The following is a 26,288-nucleotide window of genomic DNA, read 5'->3' as shown; positions in this document are numbered from 1 at the left end:
ATAATATACTGGATTCAGATGCAACCAGAATTTGCAGCAAAACACAGTTATATATAAACTTATATTGAACTTGTAAGTTACATTGAACAGGCTGGGTGCAGTGGCTCACTCTTGTAATCCCAGCACTTTTGGAGGCCAAGGCAGGCGGATCCCAGCATGGTGAAAACCCGTCTCTACCAAAAACACAAAAATTAGTCGGGCGTCGTGGTGGGTGCCTGTAGTGCCAGCTACTCAGGAGGCTGAGGCAGGAGAATTGCTTGAGCCCAGGAGATGGAGGTTGCAGTGAGCAGAGATTGTGCCATTGCACTCCAGCCTGGGCAACAGAGCGTGATTCCATCTCAAAAAAAAAAAAAAAAAAAAGTTATATTGAACAATCAGACAAACCTAACATAGAACAATCAGATAAACCTAACATCATATAAGAACATTTTGGGTGCAGTGAAAGGACCAGAATACTATAATACTATGTTTAAAATTAGACAAACTGGAGTTCAAATGTCAGTACCTACTTTTTTTTTTTTTTAGTTAATGTGACTTTAGATAAGCCAATTAGCTTCTCTGAGCACTACTTTCCTCAGCTCTTCAAAGTAATATTTTCCCCATAATAACAAACAACTATATGATGCTCTGTTCTAAGTATTAACTTGTTCAATCCTTAGACAAACCACCTAGGTAGATATTTCATTATCCCCAATTTTATAGACAGTTATGCAACTTGCCTAAGTTCAGTTACTAAGTGGTGGAGACAGAATCTGAGCCAGGCAGTTGGCTCCAGGGGTCATGTTCCTAAACACAGCAGGGCCCTAACTAACTTAGCAGTGTTTATAATACCAACTCCCAGTCCTGACGTTCATGTTCCAAGCTCCTAGTAATCTGTCATTGAAGAAACCAAGTACTGTACTATATATACAATATACGGAAGGAGAGCTGAGTAAGCTAAGTATATCACAACTTTTATGCTCTTAAATCCCTAGAAGAAGTAGCGGCAGGATTCCCCATGATTTTATTAACTCAGAAGATTGACTTGTGACTTCTGGGCAAGGGTAAGGCCTCTGCTTGTGCTGAAAATGTTGACAGAGCTGAATATTGGCTTTGAACTTCATCTTCAGGCCTAGTTCATAGAAACATTTCTTAGGCAAAGCTTGATCATGGATAGTTCATAAAGAATAAAGGTGAGAATTCCTTGTGTCATTAGCTCTAGTTTCAGCTGAGAAGAGGGCAACTGTTTTTTTTTTGTTTTGTTTTGTTTTTTTTGCTTTGTTTTGAGACGAAGTCTCACTCTGTTGCCCAGGCCGGAGTGCAGTGACACCATCTCGGCTCACTACAACCTCGGCCTCCAGGGTTCAAGTGATTCTCCTGCCTCAGCCTCCTGAGTAGCTGAGATTACAGGCGCCCACCACCACGCCCAGCTAATTTTTGTATTTTTAGTGGAGACGGGTTTTGACATGTTGGCCAGGCTGATCTCGAACTTCTGACCTCAGGTGATCCACCTGCCTCGGCCTCCCAAAGTGCTGGGATTAGAGGATTGAGCCACTGCACCAGGCCAGAAGAGAGCAACTTTCATCTTCAAGACTCTTCAACTTCCTTTGGGAAATGTCCTATCCTTGGGGTTTCAAACTGGTGGTCTGAAGTTAGTGGCGCCATATGATGCAAAACTATCCTGTTTGGCTTGCAAAATGTTAACATACAGATTTTGCTTAAATTGAATTAGTCATTAACATTTAACAAGAAGGGCAGTTCACATTTTTATTCAAGCTGCTGTTCCATTGAAAAATCTGAAGGAGCCAGGCACAGTGACCCTAGCCTGTATTTCCAGCATGTTGGGAGGCCAAGGCGGGAGGATCACTTGAGGCCAGGAGCTTGAGACCAGCCTGAGCAACACAGTGAGACCCTGTCTCTATAAATAAATAAATAAAAATGGAAAGATTTTTAAAAAGTAGGAAAAATCAGAATATTGGACAACAGTCAGATGTGTCAATCATCATCTGGAGCTTAGCAGACGCTGCTGCTACTGGAATGGGCATGTACCGCACTTCTCCATAGCCCCTCACCAATGCCCCTTTCATTAACATCCCATTTCACTAATGTCCCTACCTCATGGCTCCTAATAGCAACTGAAATGGCCATCACGACTCCTGACTCTTGGGGCTTTTCCCTGACATCAGCCCTTTTCACCAAATGCCTAGCACTTTTCTGTTTGAAGTCTGTCTGCTTCATTAACTCAATTAGAGACTCTTTCCAGGTTTTAAAAAGTCCGGAAACATAGCCTTGCTAAAATGCAAACATCTCCCTAGAGGCCATTAAGGGGATAGGATTAATAGGATTTCAGGCGTCCAGAAGACCCATGTTATAAATGGCCTTTCAGCAGGATTTGCTTGATAATAAATCATCTTCAGGGCACATATTAGAGACATTTTTAAGGCTATAGTTTCTTTATAAAGTTTTTATTTTTCCAGTAGTCACTTTTGAGAAGTGACTCAGTTTGAGAAATGGGTAAGTCAAGATCCAGAATTATATGGATAATGTACTCCAAATGTCATGTCTAAAGAAATCTATAGTGATGATCTACTTATTGCTAACTTATTAAGGGATTATTTCTTAAAAACTCCTAAAGTGATATGTACATAAGTGAATAAAACAAAATCCTTCATAGAGAGAGTTTTCCTGACGATAGTTCTTCAGGAAAACCTTTTTGGCCTCCAATTGCAGTCTTAGATATGTTTTTCCTAATCTGATACTTTCTAAGACAGTATCTTCCTATGGAACCTTTTGTAATAGATCTGCTACACAACTCAATTTTTTTTTTTTTTTTTTTTTTTTTTTTTTTTTTTGAGACGGAGTCTGGCTCTGTCGCCCAGGCTGGAGTGCAATGGCCGGATCTCAGCTCACTGCAAGCTCCGCCTCCCGGATTCACGCCATTCTCCTGCCTCAGCCTCCCGAGTAGCTGGGACTACAGGCGCCTGCCACCTCGCCCGGCTAAGTTTTTGTATTTTTAGTAGAGACGGGGTTTCACTGTGTTAGCCAGGATGGTCTCGATCTCCTGACCTCGTGATCCGCCCGTCTCGGCCTCCCAAAGTGCTGGGATTACAGGCTTGAGCCACCGCGCCCGGCCAATATTTTTGACAATAGTTAAACCATATTTAATCAAGATCTCTGGAAAATCTAGAGCTATGTCCCATATATAATGAAAGTCCATTCAGATTTAAGTGGATACGAACCATGATAGCAGTATCATCAAAAGCAGTATCATCAAAGCCATAATCATCAAAGCCATAATTGAGAATATCACCTCTCCCATAAGTAATCAGTGATTATAGATTTATGTTATATTTAGCATCTCTTACAGCAGGTACTGTACAGTATAAAAAGCATCATATTATATCATTTCTCAACTAGGAACGCGAAAACATTGCTGACAATAGATGTGCTATCCAGAAAGAACAAGGAGTGTACATAGTAGTTTGAAGTCTTATATTTGCAAGCCTAGTCCTTGTTGAACTTTACGACACAATTAAAATTACTTTATGTCTTTTTATGTTTATTTTCATTTACTTATTATTTTTTTTTTTTTGAGACAGAGTCTTGCTCTGCCGGCCAGGCTGGAGTGCAGCAGCACCATCTTGGCTCACTGCAACCTCCGTTTTCCAGGCTCAAGCAATTCTCCTGCCTTAGCCTCCAGAGCAGCTGGGACTACAGGCGTGTGCACCACACCCGGCTATTTTTTGTATTTTTAGTAGAGACAGAGTTTCACCATGTTGGCCAGACTGGTCTCAAACTCCTGACCTCAGGTAATCTGCCTGCCTCGGCCTCCCAAAGTGTTGGGATTACAGGCGTAAGCCACCGTGCCCAGTCTTTATGTCTTTTTAAATATTTATAGGACAACTCATATTTTGTATACTTTTAATTTTTATAAAATATTTTAACCACAATTCCCCTGGAAAGAAAAAAGGTGGCCATCTACTTACTATATTTTATAGGGCACCCAAAGTTCTCTGCCATTCAACATCAGTAGGCTTTGACGGCCTCTGAAATCATAGCTGTTGGTGACACACAATGCTGCCAAAAAATCTGCAACCTCTCTTATCTTGGCATCATTTTAATTCATGATACCATGTCTGCAAATCTATCTGGATTGCAATCTTGGTCACATCTAATTTTACTTTTTTTTAAAAAAAAATCTCAACTCCAAGTTGTCCTCATGACAACCCCTGGCAATATTATTGGTTCAGACGCAGGATAAGTGATCAAAGTTGGTCCAGTGAGACATATGGGAAGGGCTTTCATTTTATGGCTAGAATAGAAGTCAGTGAGGAAGTGTCTTGTTCTAAAAGCTACTAGCAGCCATCTTGTGACCTGGAGGGAAGGGAGTCTGCAGTCTTCTCCGCTACATTGCTTAAATGTTTAATCAGGGTTACTAGATCCTTATCCCTATATTTAACCAAATCATTTCTAATTTGTTTTAATGTTTTTAAAAATTTTTTTGAGACAGAGTCTTGCTCTGTTGCCTAGGCTGGAGTACAATGGCACGATTTCGGCTCGCTGCAACCTCCGTCTCCCTGGTTCAAGTGATTCTCCTGTCTCAGCCTCCTCAGTAGCTGGGACTACAGGTGCCCACCACCACACCCAGCTAATTTTTGTAATTTTAGTAGAGACAAGGTTTCACCATGTTGGCCAGGATGGTCTCCATCTTCTTACCTCGTGATCTGCCCACCTTGGCCTCCCAAAGTGCTGGGATTACAGGTGTGAGCCACCGCACCCAGCCAATTTTTGTATTTTTAGTAGAGACTGAGTTTCACCATGTTGGCCAGGCTGGTCTCGAACTCCCGACCTCAGATGATCTGCCCGCTTTGGCCTCCCAAAGTGCTGGGATTACAGGCATGAGCCACTGCACCCAGCCCTAATGTATTATAAAAGCACACTGCTCAAAGCAGAATTCTGTTTTTCTAAATTACTAAAAAGAAATAAATTTCTTTGTTATATGATATTTCAACTGTTAATCAAACACTGGTTAAGCAATGTAACAGATCTCTTACAATTTCATAATATTTCTCTTTCCATAGGTAACCAAGTTTTAGCTGTCACAGAACAAGTTTGATCAGGCTTGGGATCTTTAGAAGCCTTTTGATTATTCTTACTAATGTGTTCCACCATGTTCTACAACCCCAAATAACTTATTGGCCCACTGCTTCATTCTTGATCATTGCCGATTGCAGGAGAGAATTCACAGATAACAATGTTGACAGAGTCGAGGCAGACAGAGGAGGCAAATCCAAATGCAGAGTGGATATGTCCTGGGGAAGGAAAAATTGCTGCCCTTTCCAAGAAGAAAGGAGTCCAAAGTCACTGGCAGACCCCCAGTTAGCTGGCTGGTCACCTTGAGACACGGTGCCAGAGTAGGTGTCCAGTGTGAACTATGGTGGCCAGAAAAAGTAGAAAAATTAGTCACTCAGCAGTGAAAGCTTTGATGATGGAAAGTCCATATTAATGAGCTTTCACATAACTTGAAGCCTTGCCACTAAGAATGATATATTCATGACCGGGCACAGTGGCTCACACCTATAATCTCAGCACTTTAAGAGGCCAAGGTGGGAGGGTCACCCGAGGTCAGGAGTTTGAGACCAGCAGGGCCAACATGGTGAAACCCCGTCTGTACTAAAAATACAAAAATTAGCCGGGTGTGGTGACCGCCTGTTGTAATCCCAGCTACTTAGGAGGCTGAGGCAGGAAAATCGCTTGCACCCAAGAGGCGGAGATTGCAGTGAGCTGAGATCGTGCCACTGAACTCCAGTCTGAGCAACAGAGCTAGACTCCGTCTCAAAAAAAAAAAAAAAAAAAAGGAAAGATATATATTTATGAACACACCGGGTTGGCAAGGGGAAAGGGAGACTAACATTTAGACCTCAGGTGGTCTTGTCTCCTTATTTTAAAACTTCTTTTGCAATGGGATCTAAATAATCTTCTTGGCCTTCTTGGGATGTAGTGATGGGACATGGATGAGTCTGACATACATGTGGCTCAGAGTCAGTATTTCTACTGTTCCAAGTCTTAGCATTCCTTCCCCGACATCAGGGATTCTCAGCCTTGGCACTGTGGTCATTTTGGGGCATCGAGAGTGTTTCATAGCACTTCTGACCCTACCCACTAGAAAACTGTAGCTCCCTGCCAGTTGTGACAGTCTAAACTGTATGTGGACACTGCCCAGTTGTAAGAACCACTGCTCTACACCATCCCAAGGGGTTTCTTATCTTTACCCTGCAGTGCAGCCAACCTCACGGCCACAGGCTAAAGCAATCTCGTTCTTTGAAGTTCATTGGCAACTGTAGTCCATCATCATCTATTTACCGCTCACCATTAGCTGCTCTGTATTATGAGCTATCTTCTATGTGTGTTTGTATCATAGCCTATCCAGAATGTAACATCCTTGAGGAGAGAATTCCTCATCCGTGCAATAGCTCTCTATTTCTCACAGCACCCCCGACAGTTGCCAGTAATCATTAGTTGCTTGAATCATTGATAGTGTTTCAATGTTCCATTTGATGTCAAAGGATATCTCAGATGACCCTTTTAGAATTCGTGCCCTTTGTGCAAACAGAAAATTATAAACCCTAGACTTTGATTTAGCTCTTATTAAAAGTGAAGCCACAGGGGGAGAAAAACCAGGATAGTATTTCTTTGAGAGGGTAAGATGACCCATGAGGCAAACGCTTTTGAGAAGGAAGCTCTGAATTTGTTACCCTTGGACAGGGAAGAGGGAGAAGGCTGAAAAATATTTACTTGTCAGTCACCATAACGACACAAGGAGAAAAGAGCATTAGCCAAGTGGGGTAAAGCTCTGAACTTATTCTGATTTTTAGTATCATAAAGTTATGTTTCTGGCTATTTTTTTTAAATGAAGGGCAAAACATCCTCTTGTAATAATCAATTTTTAAGTGCAAATTTTTTTTGCCCACTCCTATGGAATTTAGCCCTTAACTTTGAGTCTAAGGTTACAAGTTTGTTGCAGGATGCTGTATTTATTATATGTTTATTATAGGGAAATACAACTTTTTAACTCATTTATTATAAAAATTTAGTTTACCCACCTAAGTTTTAACATATGCAATTGGCCTTCCATATGGCATCTGTTGATTGAACCACCCATGGATCAAAAATATTTGGAGGTTGGGTTGTGGTGGCTCATGCCTGTAATCCTAGCACATTGGGAGGTCGAGGTGGGAGGATCACTTGAGCCCGGGAGTTTGAGACTAACTTGGGCAGTATAACAAGACCTTGACTATACAAAAATTTAAAATATTAGCCGGGGTTGGTGGTGTGCACCTGTAGTTTTGGCTACTTGAAGGGCTGAGATGGGAGGATTGTCTGAGCACAGGAAGTCGAGACTGCACTAAGCCTCAATAGTGCCACTGCACTCCAACTGGGTGTGGTGGCAGGCGCCTGTAATCCCAGCTACTTGGGAGGCTGAGGCAGGAGAATTGCTTGAACCCTGGAGGCGGAGGTTGCAGTGAGCTGAGATCGCACCACTGCACTCCAGCCTGGGCAATAAGAGAGAAACTCCGTCTCAAAACAACAACAACAAAAAAAGAAATACCTTGAAAATAACTTATCTCTACTGTCTCATCCTATGCTCACTTTCCAGGAGGCTATTTCTGTCACCAAGCATCATAGAGAATTCCTATTTAATGAGTATAACTTGTATTTTATGATGATACTTTGTTTTCCACACAATTTTATTAAATAACTAAAAAATTCATTTTAAAACTCCATACTTTAAATATGTTACATAAGTTAGACAATAAAACTAGAAATCATCCACTGACTGGCCAGGTGCAGCAGCTCATGCCTGTAATGCCAGCACTTTGGGAGGTGTCAAAGTGGGAGGATTGCTTGAGCCCAGGAGTTCGAGACCAGCCTGGGCAACATAGCAAGACCCTGTCTCTACTAAAATAAAATTAAAAATTTGACTTTAAAAAAGAGTTCATCCACTGACTATGCAGGCTAGCTGATGTTTGGTGAGAACCTAAAAGGAAAGGAGATTCCATAAATGGCTGATGGGGGATACAATTGTCGGGGGGATACGGTTTGCTGTGACAGTCACTCGCATTAGCAATATCAAGAAATGGAGAAAGCTGGGCTGGGCGCGGTGGCTCATGCCCGTAATCCCAACACTTCGGGAGGCTGAGGTGGGTGGATCACTTGAAGCTAGGAGTTCAAGACCAGCCTGGCCAACATGGTGAAACCCTGTCTCTACTAAAAATACAAAAATTAGCTGGGTATGGTGGGTGGCACGCACCTGTAATCCCAGCTACTTGGGAGGCTGAGGCAGGAGAATCGCTGGTCATAAAACATGTTCCTTGAAAAGTAAGAAATGATGTAATACATGTCTCAATTAAATAACTGTCTTTGTTTCTCACTTCTGTAATATGCTTCCCCCTGCACAGATCTACCCCCGCCCCACAAAATGCTTAAGAGGAGGTAACCAGACTCTTTGTTCGAGGCTCAGTCCTTTGGATGTTAATCTGACTGAGTTGGTACACCTAAATAATTAAATAATTCCTCCTCAACCCCTTGATCTCTCTGATTCCTTAATTATCCTGCTGCACGTGAATAGACAGAGATTGGCAAAATGGATTTAAAACAAATAAACAAAACAGGATCCAGCTATCTGGTCTCTACAGAAGATTCACTTTAGATTTAAGGGCACACATAGATGGAAAATGAAAGGATAAAAAGATTCCATGCAAATAGTAACCAAAAGACAGTAGGGGTGGTTATACTAAAAAATCATAGACAAATAGACTTTAAGTAGAAAACTGTCACAAGAGACAAAGAAGAATATTGAATAATAATAAAGGTTTCAATTCACCAAGAAAACATAACAATTATAAATATGTATGCAATAAATATCAAATTTCCTATATATGAAGCAAACATTGATAGAATTAAAGGGAGAAATAGACAGCTCTACAATAATAGTAAAATACGTCAGTACATCACTTTCAATAATGGATAGAACAACCAGACAGATGGTCAATAAGAAAATAGAAGACTTGAACAACACCACAGGCCAACTGGTTCTAAAAAACATCCATAGAACATTCCACCAAACAACAGCAGAATATATATTCTACTCAAGTGCACATAGAACATTCTCCAGTATAGGTTAATAGATTAGGTCACAAAACAAGTCCTAAAAATTTGAAAAGAATGAAATCATACAAAGCATCTTTTCTGATCACAATGGAATTAAACTAGAAATCAATAGCAGAAGTAAAACTGGAAAATTTATAAATATGTGGAAATTAATTAACACCATCTTAAGCAACCAAAGGTCAAAGAAGAAATCACAACAGGAATTAGAAAACATCTTGAGACTAATGAAAGCGAAAATCAAAATACAGCATATCAAAACTTATAAAATGCAGTGAAAGCAGTGCTAAGAGGAAAATATGTAGCTGGAAATGCTTACATTAAAAAAGAAAAACTCTCAAATCAACAAAAACCTAAGTTTACACCTTAATCAACTAGAAAAAGAAGAACAAACTAAATCCAAAGCTAGCAAAAGGAAGGAAAAAATAAATATTAGAACAGCAATAAATAAAATAGAGAATAGAAAAACAATTAAAAAAATAAAAAACCAAGAGTTCTTTCTTTGAAAGTATGAACAAAATTATAAGCCTTTAGATACACTTAGAAAAGAGACAAGATTCAAATTACTACTACCAGAAACGAAAGTGTGAATGTAAGTACTGATGATTTACAGGAGAGTACTATGAACTACTGTTATCCCAACAAACTGGATAACCTAAAAATTGAAGATGAAGGAACGCTTTCTAACTCATTCTGTGAGACTAGCATTACCCTTAATGTCAAAGCCAGACAAAGACAATACAAGAAAACTACTGACCAATAATCCTTATGAATATTAATGTAAAAAACACTCAACAAAATACTAGCAAACTAAATTCACCAGCATACCGAAAGGATTATACCCCTTGAGAAAATGGGATTCTTTTTTTTCTGGAATACAAGGATGGTGCAGCATATGAAAATCAATCAATTAAAAAGTGAATTACCACATGATTCGGCAATTTCACCACATGATTCAGCAATTTCACTTCTGAATATATACCCTGTGCAGGCTGAAGCAATCCATCTTAGATGCTCATATGCCACATTAGCTTCTGATTAACTCCAAATCTGGGAAGGCCTCTGAGATTTCCAATTTGTCTACTGCTCCTTGTGTAAGACCACCTACTCACCGTCAATCAGGGCAAATTCCTACCCATTCCCTCTGAAGCACAGATGCCCCTCCCCTATGGTATATAATCCCTTGGTCTGGGGGTAACCGTGAAGGGATCTACCATCTTGTCTCACTGCGGGAGACACAAACATAGCTTCTTCTCACAAATCTCTATTAAATGTTTCTTTCTAAGAAACTGGATTTGTCCTCCTCTTGAGCCTCTCAGCTTCCTTGGACTTTGGGGTAGGTTTGCATAGACCTGCCCATTGTGAAACACACCTCCCAATAACTGAATGCAGGGATTCAAACAGATATTTGTCCACACATGGGAACATTATACACAATAGTCATAAAGTGGAAGCAGGCTGGGTACAGGGGCTCACACCTGTAATACCAGCACTTTGGAAGGCTGAGGCAGGTGGATCACTTGAGGTTAGGCGTTTGAGACCAACCTAGCCAACATGGTGAGACCCCATCTCTACTAAAAATACAAAAATTAGCTGGGCCTGGTGGCATGTGCCTGTAATCCCAGCTACTCAGGAGGCTGAGGCAGGAGAATCGCTTGAACTCGGGAGGCAGAGGTTGCAGTGAGCCGAGATCATTCCGTTGCACTCCAGCCTGGGCAACAGAGCTAGATTCCATAAAAAAAAAAAAAGAAAAAAAAAAAGGTGGAAGCAGCCCAATTCTCCACCAGTAGTTGAATGAATAAACAAAATGTGGTAGATACATACAATGGAATATCATTCAGAAATTGTAGTCATTATTCTTTTTGATACTCAACTTGACTCTTTCACCAGTGAGAGTCCCTTTAAGTCAGCTGTGTTCACAGTATTTTATAGCTTCCTTGCTTTCTGGCGCAAAAGTTGCAGGCTTATCTGCAATACAGTATTTGTTGATCTAGACCTTGAATTTGCCATTTCATAGTAAAATGGTAAAATGGTATTTTTTAGGTAAAAATGGCATTTAGAAATACCAATCTACTTGCTATTTGATATTGCTAAAGGATATCACTACTTTTAGATCCTTTCAGTGCACGTGAATTCATATTGCTAGTCCCAATTCAAATGTAACATTATAGGATTTATTATTAGCTTATTACTTTTATTTTCATGTATATTTTCTTTTACACTGAAAACATTGATGCAAATGCTATGTGTGTCTGTAATTTTCAAAAGTCATTTCCATGAAGATCTACAGTTTATAAACATATTTAAGTGAAATAATTTTAGTGCAAGACTGGGCACGGTGGCTCACGCCTGTAATCCCAGCACTTTGGGAGGCCAAGGCAGGCAGATCACCTGAGGTCGGGAGTTTGAGACCAGCCTAACCAACATGGAGAAACCCCGTCTCTACTAAAAATACAAAAATTAGCCAGGCGTGGTGGTGTGTGCCTGTAATCTCAGCTACTTGGGAGGCTGAGGCAGGAGAATTGCTTGAACCTCGTAGGTGGAAGTTGCGGTGAGCCGAGATCGTGCCATTGCACTCCAGCCTGGGCAACAAGAGTGAAACTCCATCTCAAAAAATAAATAAATAAATAAATAATTTTAGTGCAATTTACATAAAGCTTTTAGTAATGATGTTAACTATTTTCAACACGTTTTCACTTAGGGGAAGATGCCTTTCCTGAATTGAAGCTCACTAAAGTAAGGAGAAATAGGCAGAACACATGAGGCCTCTCCAAAGTTATAAAGCTTTTGAAGGTGAGGAAACTATAGTATGGGTCATTTAAAACTTTGAGTCAGTTTAACAGTGCATTTTCTGAGTATTGGAAGTTGAGAAAGGGAGATGCTTCCTTCTTTATTCTTTTAATAAGAGGTTATTATATCAGATTTGTAAGTAAACATTACAAAATCTATTGCACTAAAGAGGATGTTTTTTAATTTTTGAGATGGGTCTTGCTATTTCACCCAGCCTGGCCTTGAGCTGCTGGGCCCAAAGGATGCTCCTGCCTCAGTCCTCCTGTGTAGCTGGGACTACAGACATGCACCACTGTGCCCAGCTTGGGATTTTTTTTTTTTAAAGTTATTTTAATAGCGTGAAGAGCTCCAGCACAATGAGAACAGAGCAACCAAAGAGGAAGTAGCCCTTTGCTGCAGAGAATCCAGGGGCACCTAAATCCTAGCCATGCATCCCTCCATATGTTTACATATATACTACCTGCACCAGATGAGGCTAGAAGAGAGAGAGAATTAGAAGAATGGAGGCGGAAGTTAAAAAAAAAATGACTTTATAAAACAGAACCTCTGTTCTCAGCTCAGTTATACTTTTTAGCTTTAACTTTTTTGTTTGTTTATTTTTTGTAATCTTAATTTCTCTGCAGTTTTTTTAATCTAATCTGTTTATTTATAAAACCATATTTTCCTTTAAGTCATTGGACATTTATACTAGCTGTTTTAATATCTCTGATGAAATCTGACATCTGGGCCATCTAGTGATCATATTTTCTAGTCCCATGAGCCTAAAGCATTTATTATCTTGCCTCTTACAGCAAAAGGTTGCCAATCCATGTTCTAGAGCATGGCCTTTATTCCTAAGGTATGGGATTTCTGTTGTTTTATATTGATGCATCAGGTGTTGTAAAAGTCCTTAACTAAAAGGGCCAGAACTTGGTCTTCCAGCAACTCTTAACCTCTAATATCTCTGTTCTACTCTCAACCCCATAGCAACCACTATCAGATAATCCTTGATTTGTCTTTCATGTGCATATAAATCCCATCCCTCTGCCAAAGATTTGCAGGAAACCCATTCAGATTTCTGCCTGGCAAGGATTTTCAGAAAACTCTCACACACAATTCTGCCTTTGTTCACTGTGCAGTTCCTTCTTTTCTAGTGTCCTGCTCTGCAGAATTCAGCCATATCAATAGCCCCAAACTCTAAAGTCCCTCCTCAGCTCCATGGGACCACCAGGCTATGCTTGGGTTCCAGGTTCCTGGAATGCAGTCAGGAAATTTTTCCTAGAGAGAATGCTGGACAACTGTAGAAGTCTTTGTCTGAGTTTCCCTTCTCTCAGGGATTGCAGTCTATGTTGCTTTTGCCTGGTGCCTTGAAACCATTGCCCTATATATTTTGTCTAGTTTTACAGAATTTCCTGTTGTTGGCCAGGCACAGTGGCTCAAGCCTGTAATCCCAACACTTTGGGAGTCCAAGGCAGGTGGACCACTTGAGGTCAGGAGTTCAAGACTAGCCTGGCCAACATAATGAAACCCTGTCTCTACTAAAAATACAAAAAATTAGCCAAGCATGGTGGCATGGGCCTGTAATGCCAGCTACTTGGGAGGCTGAGGTGGGAGGATCGCCTGAACCTGGGAGGTTGCAGTGAGCTGAGATGGCACCATGGCACTCCAGCCTGGGCCACAGAGTGAGACTCCACCTCAAAAAAAAAAAAAAAAAAAAAAAAGAATTTCTTCTTGTCTTAAGGAAAGAGGAAAATGGAAATTTTTATAAAGGGAAATATTATATTTTAAAGTGTGGTGAGGTCTGATACTATCATAGTCTGTCTTTGAAATAAACTTACTATCATCCTGGGGATATTATAAAAGAAAACAGGCAGGGTGCGGTGGCTCACACCTGTAATCCAAGCACTTTGGGAGGCTGAGGCAGGCGGATAACGAGGTCAGGAGTTTGAGACCAGCCTGGCCAAGATGGTGAAACCCTGTCTCCACTAAAAACACAAAAATTAGCCAGGCGTGGTGGCAGGCGCCTGTAATCCCAGCTACTCAAGAGGCTGAGGTAGTAGAATCGCTTGAACCTGGAGGTGGAGGTTGCAGTGAGCCAAGATTGCACCACTGCACACTAGCCTGGGTGACAGAGCAAGACTTTATCTAAAAAAAAAAAAAAGAGAGAGAGAAGAAAAGAAAAGATTAATTCATCTAAAGTTCAGTAATATAAAATAGGAATATAATATTCTAATTCTGTTAGTTCAAGTCTTATACACCTTCATATCGTACTTTTCCATAAGAACACATTTGAGCTTTGGATAACTCTATGTGCCCTTGGTTATTTACCTGAAGAATGCTGAGAAGTCAAAATTGAATAAACTAAAGACATTTGACCTCAACTTTTTCCACTTAAAAAAAAAATTCAGTTTTATGTGGACCCATTACTCCAGGGATTGATGGTACTAATAGGATTTAAACTACTAATTGCATTTTGCCAGTTTTCAGATAATGTGTTTTAAGGGTCAATACTACAAAATCTTTGAGGAGAAGCTAGAATGAGAGGTGGTCCTTTTGTTGCTATTTTAAGTATGAGTTTGGAAATGAGAAAGAATATGCAATATGATTATCTGTAACCTACTCTCATATCTAAAACATAAGTTTTAAAAAATTATTTATATCTATCTATATCTATCTACCTAAATATATATAGATTTTTTTTCAAGGCAGGGTCTTGCTCTGTCACCCAGGCAGGAGAACAGTGGTGCAATCTTGGCTTATTGCAACCTCCACCTCCTGGGCTCAAGTCATCCTCTTACCTAAGCCTCCTGAGTAGCTGGGACTATAGACATATGCCACCACACGCAGCTAATTTTTAAAAATATATATTTTTAATTATTCCTATCTTTGACAACATAAAAAATCTTATTTTATGATAAGATTTGCCACTAAAAACCACTATGCAAAACAGTGGTTTCTGTAAAAAATTTAATGCTTAATATTTTTTATGTTCTTTGACATTCCCAGAATATATGCCTGTTTAAGTCTCAGTTATGAAGAGACTATAAAAATTCAATGTTTTGACATATTAAATCGTCCTCTCATCACATCATAGAGATGAGGAAAATGCAGCCAGAATGCTTTATGCCTCTCTTTGAGCTAGGTAGCAGCACATGGAGGGTCTGCCTTTAGACAACAGTTTTTCCCACAGTGATGTGGACAGTAAGGTATCAAGTTATTAGGAACTCTCAAACTTAGATTTGTTAATAATCAACAATCACAAACATTTGAGGAAAACCAACGTCCTGAGAGACAGTAATCTCTATACATGAGGAGACTTTAACAAAGCAGAAGGGGGTTCTAAAATAACTATAGTTAATATTTTTGGAGGGCTAAGAGTCAATAACACCTGCAGAATGGAGATTGGATGTTAAGAAAAGGTTTTACATGAGAAAAATAGCTTTTAAAGGTAAAAAATTCAACAGATGGGCTGAACAGCAGATAAGACACAGTCCAAGAGCAAATCAGTGAACTAGATAGAATATCAAGCGAAGGACTTCTTCGAGAATACAACACACAATGAGAAGCAAGTTATGAGAGAAAAGTTAAAAGATAGGAGGGACAGATCCTCGAGTTCCATCATTCCCAAGTTGCTTAGCTTATGTGACTGTCGTAAGTAAAGACTGGCTTCTTGCTTTTCTTCTTAGCCCAAAATAAGTTATGTTAGCCAGCCTTTTCTCTTCCGTGGATTTGAGGTACTGCACAGCCCATTATAGGGGCCAAAGGCACCACCACACCTGAAGAGCCGAGATCACTGGAGGAGGTACCAGCCTGGCCAGAGTATGCCCTCTTTTTTTTCTTTTCTTTTTTTTTTTTTTTCTTTTTTGAGATGGAATCTTGCTCTGTTGCCCAGGCTGGAGTGCAGTGGTGCAATCTCGGCTCACTGAAGCCTCCGCCTCCCAGGTTCAAGTGATTCTCCTGCCTCAGCCCCCCGAGTAGCTGGGATTAGAGCTGTGCACCACCACATCAGCTAATTTTTGTATCTTTAGTAGAGATGGGGTTTCACCATATTGGCCAGGCTGGTCTTGAACTCCTGGGCTCAAGTGATCTGCCTGCCTTGGCCTCCCAAAGTGCTGGGATTACAGGCCTGAGCCACCGCACCCAGCCTTGCCCTCTTGTGCCACATGGTCTGAGGTGTGGTCCTGCTCTTTGTACCCTGGCCTGCTGCTCCTCGTTCCCAAGCCTCGGCCTTAAACTAAGGTTTGCTCCTGGAACAGCCCAAGTAAATGAGGCTGAGGAGGACCTCCCTGCATGGAGTCTCCAAAGTTCTTTAACTAAAATTTAGCCTGTCCTGGGACCACACAGAGCCCTGGCACTTGGCCCAGACTTTCAAAAAATAGAGGCAGAAGTGCTTCTCTCTCTTTCGCTCTCTAGCCTCATACCAACTGGGAGTTCTTAAAAGTTTCATTAGTAACTTCTAGGTGCAGCTTCTGCCTCATTTTCACTGAAAGCCCAACTAAGGGCTCTCACTATCACTACCATTTAAACACACACATAAGGGCAGGCATGGTGGGTCCCACCTATAATCTCAGCATTTTGAGAGGCCAAGGTGGGAGGATCGCTTTAAGCCAGGATTCAAGACCAGCCTGGGCTACTTGACAAGACCCATTTCTACAACAAAAATACACACACACACACCCCACACACACATATAAACACACATACAAGCAATTAAATTTTAAAAATGAAACAAGCCAATGTATATGAACCCATTGGTGGCAGCCCAGGATGTGAACAAGACTAGAGTTCCCTAACTTGTGAACACCGACAGAGGCTGGGTTCAGAGACCAGTGACTCTGGACCTTTGGCAGTTTCCACAATTGTGCAAACAAACTTGCTAAATTCCAGTGGACAACACGCTAACTCTGAGAGGGTCACAATCTGTCAGCACTGAAAGTGGAAATCAGTTTGAACTGAAAAAGGAAACAGTGGCTCTGCTGTGAATCAGGCTCGGAGGACAGGCAGAGAGACCAGCTGCAAAGGTCACGAGAATCATCATTTCTCTAAGGCAGAAGTCCCCAAACTCCTGGGCTGCCGACTGGAACCAGTCTGTGGCCTGTTAGGAACTGGGCTGCACAGCCGGAGGTGAGCACGCATTTCCACCCGAGCTCTGCCTCCCGTCCGATCAGCAGCCACATTCCATTCTCATAGGAGCACGGACCCTATTGTGAACTGTACATGCGAGGGATCTAGGTTGCCTGCTCCTTATGAGAATCGAATTCCTGATGATCTGAGGTGGAACAGTTTCATCTGGAAAACATCCCCCCTGCCACCCCACACGCTGTCCGTGGAAAAATTGTCTTCCATGAAACCGGCCCCTGGTGCCAAAAAAGTTGGGGACTGCTGCTCTAAAGTCATGCTGCAGTTTGAAATGCCATAAGGCTCACAAAGATCCCCTCTTTGATTGACTACTGGTTTTTCACCAATGATGCCCCCACACCTGCTTTGCGAATCTTGTCTATTACTGGGGATACCCAACTGGAAAGGGTTTATGACAGCACCCACATCATGATTAATCCCTGCTTCTATGAACCCCACTTTAGATACCACAACCAATCTAGAACTGATCTCTGCTTCCCTTAGATCTGCCTCAGACTCCTACAGTGGGATCCTAAACCTTGCTAAAGATGCATTTCTTCTCCCTTATTTTGAGCAGGATGCTATGGTTCCTATGGAATGTCCTGCTCACTGCACCAAGTTAAAAAGTTCGATTTGATCAGGCTGCAGGCCTGTCTCTGGTGGTCTTTGGAAGATTCGGCTTGAATACCTCTGAGAAATTTCCTGATAGACTGGGTCATGAAGGGGTGAGCCATTTCTCTGAGGCCTGTTTTGCCACCTTCTAATCAGGAGGCACAGCCAAGATAAACCCTCCCAGGTGCCAGTTTCTCATAGGGCTCCAGGTGCCAGCTCTTCTTAGGACAACTCTGTTTTAATGAGCTCTTGACAAAAGAGTCCATCGATATTGGGTGCAAAGTGCAGTGATAAGTTATCCTAATATGAGGGAACAGTTTTTGGGTGCCAGGCATTTCCGTGTGTGTGCACACACCAAGTATTGTGATAAATGCCTGACAAAAATCTCAGAATAACCCTTTGAAACAGGTACTATTTTTTTTTTTTTTTTTTTTTTTGAGACGGAGTCTTGCTCTGTTGCCTAGGCTGGAGTGCAGTGGCGTGATCTTGGCTCACTGCAACCTCTGCCTCCAGGGCAGGCAAGGGTGACAAGATATTGAGGGTGGGGGATAAGGAATTTGATCAGCTATCAAGGAGGATCAGATAGGCTGGGCATGGTGGCGCACACTTGTGGTCCCAGCACTTCTGGAGGCCCAGTGGGGCGGATCACTTTAGGTCAGAAGTTGGAGACCAGCCTGGACAACATGGAGAAACCCTGTCTCTACTAAAAATGGAGTCTTGTTTCAAAAACAAAAACAAAAACAAAAAGAATGATCAGATAGCAAGTGTGAAGGATTTTCACTAAACTGACGTGGCAGGATTCTTGCTAAAACTGGATTAAGTGGGCAGAGTCACTGGATGAAAGACAGAGCCCAAAGTTGGTGATTGGTCAGAAGAACTCAGAGGAGCATGACTCTAGTTTGGTTAAAGGAGACAGTCTTTGTCATGACTCATCCTGTTTTTTGCAGCCACACATTTTCATTAATTCTTTCATCGAACACACAGTAAGTGAGGAGTATTAAAACAGTTAAAACAACAACATGCAAGCACTCTGGCAGAGACATGGGCAGTGCAACAACCTGCTTTGTTAGGTTTAGAATACATGATTCCAGGTCTGGGCTCAGTGGTTTATGCCTGTAATACCAACACTCTAGGAGGCCAAGGCAGGAGGACAGCTTGAGGTCAGGAGTTTAAGACCAGCTTGATCAATATAGCAAGACCCCATCTCTACAAAAAAAAAAAAAAAAAAAAATTTAATTAGCCAGGCATGGTGGCAGGCACCTGTAGTCTCAGCTACTCTGGCGGCTGGGGCAGGAGGATCACTTGAGCTCAGGAGTTGGAGGTTACAATGAGCTGTGATTAGGCCACTGCCCTCCAGCCTGAGTGACAGCACAAGATTTTCTCTCAAAACAAACAAACAAAAACAACAAAAAAAACCCCCATGATTCCATGATTGAGTTATTACCACCACTTCATTAATTGACTTAATTGAAATTAAGATGAAGAATAACTCAGAACAACATCTTTTGAATAGAAGAATATGTGGACTATCTAGACCTGTACCATCCCATACTGTGGCCAGTAGCCACACGTGGCTAGTGAACACCTGAAAAGTGGCTGAATGCTGCTGAAGTGGCAAGTCAGTGGGCCTGAGCGGGAGGCTAGGAGAGCACCACCCACAAAGGCCCTAAAGGGCAGAGCTGCCCACAACTAGTCTAAACTGAGATATGCTATAAACTTAAATTTAAAACACACAGTGGCTTTCAAACACTTAGTATGACCAAGTCAGGCAATACTGCATTCATAATCATCAAAAAAATGCAAATCAAAACTACAATGAGATATAATCTCACCTCAGTTTAAATGGCTTTTGTCAAAAATGGAATAACAGAAGCTGATGAGGATGCAGAGAAAGGGAAATCCTCATACACTGTTGGTGGGAATGTAAATTAGTACAGCCACTATGCAGAACAGTATGGACAGTCCTCAAAAAACTGAAAATAGGCTAGGCACGGTGGCTCACTCCTGTAATCCCAGCACTTTGGGAAGCCAAGGTGGGTGGATCACCTGAGGTCAGGAGTTCGAGACCAGCCTGGCCAACATGGTGAAATCCTGTCTCTACTAAAAATACAAATTAGCTGGGTGTGGTGGCATGCGCCTGTAATCCCAGTTACTGAGGAGGCCGAGGCAGGAGAATCACTGTAACCTGGGAGGCTGAACCCACCACTGCACGCCAGCCTGGGCAACAACAGCAAAACTCTGTGTCAAAAAAAAAAAAAAATACTGAAAATAGAACCACAATATGATTGATCCAGCAATTTCACTCTTGAGTATATACCTAAAAGAAAGGAAATCAATATATCAAAAAGACGTTAGCACTCCCATGTTTACGGAGGCACTATTCACAATAGCAAAAACATGGAATAAACCTAAGTGCCCATCAATGGATGAGTGGATAAAGATAACATAGTATATTTACACGATGGAATATTATTCAGCCCTAATCCTGTCATTTGCAGCAACATGGATGGAACTGGAGGTCATTATGCTAAGTGAAATAAGCCAAGCACAGAAAGACAAATATCACATGTTCTTACTTATATGTGTGAGCTAACGAAGTGAATCTCATGGAGGTAGAAAGTAGATTAGTGGTTACCAGAGACCGGGAGGCATGGGTGGGGAGTGAAGAAAAGTTTATTAATGGCTACAAATACACAGTTTGATCAAAGAAATAAACAGTCTACAATAATCTATTGTATATTTCAAAATAGCTAAAAGAATTCAAGTGGTTTGAGCATAAACAAAAGACAAATATTTAAGGTGATGGATACCCCAAGTATGTTAATTTGATCTTTACAAATTATATGAATGCATTAAATTATCACATGTATCCTGAAACTACATACCTCTATTATACATCAATAAAATTTTTTAAATGAATGTATACCCACTCCAAAGTGTGTCCTTTAGAGTCTTAGCCTCTCAATTTTGCTGTTTGGCTCCTTCCATTCTTGAAATCCCAACACAAATCTCACCCCTTACCTGAGTCTCATAAGCTAACCAACAACTTCACTGTGAAAGACCAAAGTGATTCATTCAAAGCTATTTGATTTTGAGTGGTTACAAAGTGCCGGGTGCTGTTCTAGGTGCTGGTAACACAGCAGTGAATGAAACGGGCCAAGACCTTGCTCTCATGGAGTCCATATATTAGCAGGCTTACTCCTCGGAATTTTCATGTTTACTCTTCCTTCCATTTGTTTGTTTGTGGGGTTTTTTTTGAGATGAGGTCTCACTGTTGTCACCCAGGCTGGAGTGCAATGGCATGATCCTGGCTCACTGCAACCTCCACCTCCCAGGTTCAAGCGATTCTCCCACCTCAGCCTCCCCAGTAGCTGGGACTATAGGTGCGCGCCACCATGCCCAGCTAATTTTTTGTATTTTTGGTAGAGATGGGGTTTCACCATGTTGGCCAGGCTGATCTCAAACTCCTGACCTCAAGTAATCTGCCCGCCTTGGCCTCCCAAAATGCTGGGATTACCAGCGTGAGTCACTGTGCCTGGCCTATTCTTCCTTCCATTTATTGGGCTGCTCTGTTGTTTTGAGTTATCCTTCCATATATGGGTGTGTATGACATTACGGTATGCAGGGGGAAATCCTTGTCTTATAAATATTATAGACTTATGGTCTTGAAGGATATCTCAGGTGGATACCTTGGAGCTGGTTCTTTTGAAAATTCCCTTGGAGAGCTGGTTCATACTCTCTGAGTCAGTACCTTTCCTGAAGAGGGCAGCAACCTGAAAGGTGATAAAACTAGCATTCTTGCATCAAGAAAAAGGATTACAAAGCCTTAAATACAGGTCTGCTATTCAGCTGTCAAAAAGTCCACAAGGCAGCCAGATGTGTGTAGCCAACTAATGGAAACTGTCAGCTCACAGAGGCGGGAGGCTATCATCCCCAAAAGCAATGGGAAATTCCTCTAGTTAATGACTCTCCTTGACATATGCTTGACAATGGCCTTGGTTCATTTATTATAGTGGTTAAGTAATTGTACAAATTAAGAAGCTTGCTCTGGGCAGTTACAGTTTCATGATACAATCAAGGGTATTGTTTGCTATTAAAATTTTGTGGGTTCCTGATTTAGGAATCAGCTAATGAATCAGCTAATTCTGTATTAGTGTCAAGGTAACGAGATGAAAGTGTAACAAACGGCCGGGTGCAGTGGCTCATGCCTGTAATCCCAGCACTTTGGGAGGCCAAGGTGGGTGGATCACTTGAGGCCTGGAGTTCGAGATCAGCCTGGCCAAAATGGTGAAACCCCATCTCTACTAAAAATATAAAAATTAGGTGAGTGTGGTAGTGTGCACCTGTAATCCCAGCTAAGGGAGGTGGCAGACAATTCTCTGAAGCAGAGAATCGCTTGAACCTGGGAGGCGGAGACTGCAGTGAGCCAAGATTGCACTACTGCACTTCAGCCTTGGCAACAGGGTGAGACTCCATCTCAAAAAAAAAAAAAAAAAAAAAAAAACCAAAAACAAAACAACAAAAACAAAAAAAAAACGGCTGGGCACGATGGCTCATGCCTGTAATCCCAGCACTTTGGGAGGCCAAGGCTGGAGGATCACTTGAGGTCAGGAGTTCGAGACCAGCCTGGCCAACATGGAGAAACCCCATCTCTACTAAAAATACAAAAAAAATTAGCCGGGCATGGTGGTGTGTGCCTGTAGTCCCAGCTACTCAGGAGGCTGAGGCAGGATAATCACTTGAATCCAGGAGGCAGAGGTCGCAGTGAGCCCAATATTGCACCACTGTGCTCCAGCCTGGGTGACAGAGTGAGACTCCATCTCAAAAAAAAAAAAAAAAAAAAAAGAGCGTAACAAACGATTTGTACTTCCAGGAGTAAGCTGAACTCTGATAAGTGAACCAACTGGGGTCTGGTAACTACCTTAATCTGTATGGTATAATAGAGATATGATAAGAAATAAGGCTTCTGAAGAGCCTGATGATTTTGACTTGGGCATAAATTGCAATTTGTACTTGGTGGTAAGATTTCTGATATTTACTTTCTCCTTTCTTTGGCAAGTACACAGGATAAAAAGTAACTAGAATGAGTCCACTGTTTTTCTTCAATGTTTATAGAACTATAAAACTCTCAAGTTGGCTTTACTAGACAGGGTTAGATAAATTTGGGATAAAGTTAGAATGATTTGCATTCCTAAAAGAGGACACAAAATGAGAATTGTCAGTTTAAAGAAAGCCCATTTTTATAACTAACATATCGACTAGGCTAGAGATTAATGAGTGCTGTTCAGAATAAAAAAACTTAATAAACTCGATGACTGGAAAACTTCTTCCATCATTCTCCCCTTTGTTCCACAAACCATCTTATTCCGCACAAGATGGTTTGCAGAATTGAAACATCAGGAAGTCAGTTAACATAACTGGGCTGTTAGCATTGCTTTTAAACGCCAGACCACTCCGCACAGCACGCCTACTAACCTTTGGGAACTAGCCACATTCTTGGAATATGCTCGACTCCCAAGAGTAAGAGGGACCACTGGGGACTTGCTCTTCTTTCACGGTCCCCCACTCTTCTCTCACAAATAACACCTTGGACATTGCAGATTAATTACAACTTTCAGCAACTAGGAACCGCCCCCAGAGTACAAAATAGATGGTGAATGGAAAGAAGAGAAATGCCTTGCCTTTTCAAGGCGGAGCCAAACTTAGGAGCACACTGAGGACACTGCCGTCACTTTACAGAATCAGACACTTGCAACCCTGTAAGCACTTGCACAGTGATTCAAGAAGACAGAATGGGAAAGAGAACAGAGGGGCTTCAGTTTCATGGAAATAGAGACCAAATCTCTTTTTTTTTTTTTTTAATTTTTATCTCACCATTCTAGACCCAGGTGACAGCACAGTGCCTGGAACAGAATAGAGTAAGCGCCCGTAACTGACCTCTGTTGCTATTTTTACTGCTATAGGTTGCACAGCGAGTACATGCTGAATGCTGCTGAAGTGGCAAGTCAGTGGGCCTGAGCGGGAGGCCAGGAGAGCACCACCCACAAAGGCCCCAAAGGGCATAGCTGCCCACAACTTCCTCACACTGCATTGCAGCAGGGCCCTTTTCACTTAATGCCATGAAGATTCATTCCATTAGGTTAAAAACAGTGAGGCAAGTTTAGCAGGTCCAATACTACATCAGGCATAGTGTATTGTTAGAATTGCAGTCTTGCCAATGGCTAGGCGTTTACATCACTTAAGATAGCTCCTACTCCAGGAGCGGTGGCTCACACCTGTAATCCCAGCATGTTGGGAGGCCGAGGCGGATGGATCACTTGAGGTCAACAGTTCGAGACCAGCCTGGCCAACATGGTGAAATCCTGTCTCTATTAAAAATAAAAAAAAAAGTTAGCTGGGCATGGTGGCACATGCCTATAATCCCAGTTACTCAGGAATTTGAGGCAGGAGAATCAATTGAACCCAGGAGGCGGAGGTTGCAGTGAGCCCAGATCGCGTCACTGCACTCCAGCCTGGGTGACAAGAGTGAAACTCCATCTAAAAACAAACAAACAAAAACAACAACAACAAAAAGAAGAAGACAGCTCTTTGGATCTGCCTCTCCAAATCTTTGGTTCCACCACTGGCACTCCATTTACAATCATATAGAATTTCTCGGTATCACAGAAAAAAAAACTCATCAGACAAAAAGCAAATGCTATTTTCTGATTTAAAAATTTAGGCTGGGCATGGTGGCTCATGCCTGTAATCCCAGCACTTTGGGAGGCAGAGGCAGTCAGATAGCTTGAGTTCAAGACCAGCCTGGGCAACAGCAACATGGCGAAAGCTGGTTTCTAAAGAATATATAGACACACACACATATATTAATATATATACATATATATAAAAAATATTTGTATACACATATATATGGAAAAAACTGGCATATGTCTGTAATCCCAGCTACTCAGGAGGCTGAGGTGGGAGGATCCCTTGAGCCCGGGAGGTGGAGGTTGCAGTGAGCCATAATTATGCCACCCCACTCCAGCCTTGGTGACAGAGACTCTTCTCAAAAAAAAAATTAAAAAAAAACGTAGTACATTTTCTCTCATGCACATACATACACATGCACACACACTTGCAAAATCCAAAACAACCAAACCCTCCTGTTCCAATGGCTCCAGTCTTCTCTAGGCCTGTTGCTGCTCCATCTCCACACTGCTCCCTGCTCCACCTCAAAGCGCCTTCTGTGATGGAAGGAGAACAAGTGGAGGCACCTCCTGCCCGCCTCCTGTGAGTCTCCTACCAGCACACTCTGCCCCGGGCATGCGGTCCCAGGGGCTTGCCGGGTTTCCCTTATTGGTCAGAGTTGATAGAGCTGGTCCACCGTCCGCAAGGGGAAATGAAAAGTATCTACCTCTCACCAGTGGTTGTCTTGCACCTGACATACAGGATGGTCAGCCCAACTAGCAGACCTGGAGCCAAAGGACCTGGGTCTGGTTATGGATAAAATAAACTCACTGTGGGGCTTGGGACACATGCTACCATAACACACCCACATAAGACACACACATGCGTGCACACACACAAAACTTCAAATATGATAATTCAGCTGAATTATATTGGTGGTGTCTTGATACCCAAATTCGAATGCCAGCTTCATTTTGGAGTAGCAACTTTACCACCTCCCTGCATCCCATCCACTTCAGTATTGCACCAGGACACCCTCATACCTCAACTCCTGCCAAGCCAACAACAAAAATTCATGACTCCAGTCCTACCTCTCAAGCTTCATTCATTACCTCCTAAATCTGGTAATCCCACCCTCATTTTCTTTCCCCCCAAAACCCACCACTTCCTGGGAACCTTCCAGATGTTTGTCACCCCTGCAAACAATTGGTGCCAATTTGTCACACTGCCTACGCTACATAATAGCCTCTCCTACAATTTTAACAACCAGGGCTTTGACTTGTAGCAAAAGCCTTCAAAGCTCCACTGCCTGTAATAGTTTGTAAGTAGCTGGAGATGGATTTTAATCAGTCTATTGTGCAAATACCTGAAGCAATAAGACACCTGACCAGTGAGTGACAGGGTAACCGAGACACTGCAACAAAAAGTTTCACCAAAATACAACCTTCCAGGAAATAGAAAATGGGGTCTCTGCTTCCATCTGGGAGTATGGGTACAAATGCCAATGATTATCACACTAGGGGGAACGGGGAGCCCCCAGCTGGCCACTGGGCTACAAATACTGCCTCTTCTCTCATTTAAAAAAAAAAAAAAATTGGGCCAGGCACAGTGGCTCACTGTGGGATTACAGTGCCTGGAATCCCAACATTTTCAGAAGCTCAGGTAGGAGCATCACTTGAGGCCAGGAGTTGAAGACGAGTCTGGTCAACAAAGCCAGACCCCATCTCCACAAAAAAAAGTAAAACATTAGCCAGGTGTGATGGCACATGCCTGTAGTCCCAACTACTTGGGAAGCTGAGGCAGGAGGATCCCTTGAGCCCAGGAGTTTGAGGCTGCAGTGAGCTATGATTATGCCACTGCACTTCAACCTGGGTGACAGAGTGAGACCCTGTCTCTTCAAATAAAATAAAAAACAAACAAATTGGCCGGGCTTGGTGGCCCACGCCTGTAATCCCAGCACTTTGGGAGGCCAA

The 26,288-nt window shown here is 42.0% G+C and overlaps 1 protein-coding gene across 4 annotated transcripts in view; it reads left to right on the top strand.

Moving 5' to 3' along the window:
- The window catches only part of LOC105474618 (EDAR associated via death domain), a 191,320-nt gene that overhangs the window by 23,532 nt on the left and 141,500 nt on the right, over positions 1-26,288 (top strand). For all 4 annotated transcript variants that reach the window (XM_071073940.1, XM_071073941.1, XM_011729424.2 and 1 more), the window contains one exon: positions 11,849-11,940. In XM_071073940.1, coding sequence (XP_070930041.1) covers positions 11,907-11,940 — 34 coding nt within the window. In that variant the 5' untranslated portion in view covers positions 11,849-11,906. The remainder of the gene's footprint in view (positions 1-11,848; positions 11,941-26,288) is intronic.

The sequence above is a fragment of the Macaca nemestrina genome, chromosome 1 (assembly GCF_043159975.1).
Source record: "Macaca nemestrina isolate mMacNem1 chromosome 1, mMacNem.hap1, whole genome shotgun sequence".
Taxonomy (NCBI): Eukaryota; Metazoa; Chordata; class Mammalia; order Primates; family Cercopithecidae; genus Macaca; species Macaca nemestrina.
This window is presented reverse-complemented; position numbering and strand designations above follow the sequence as displayed.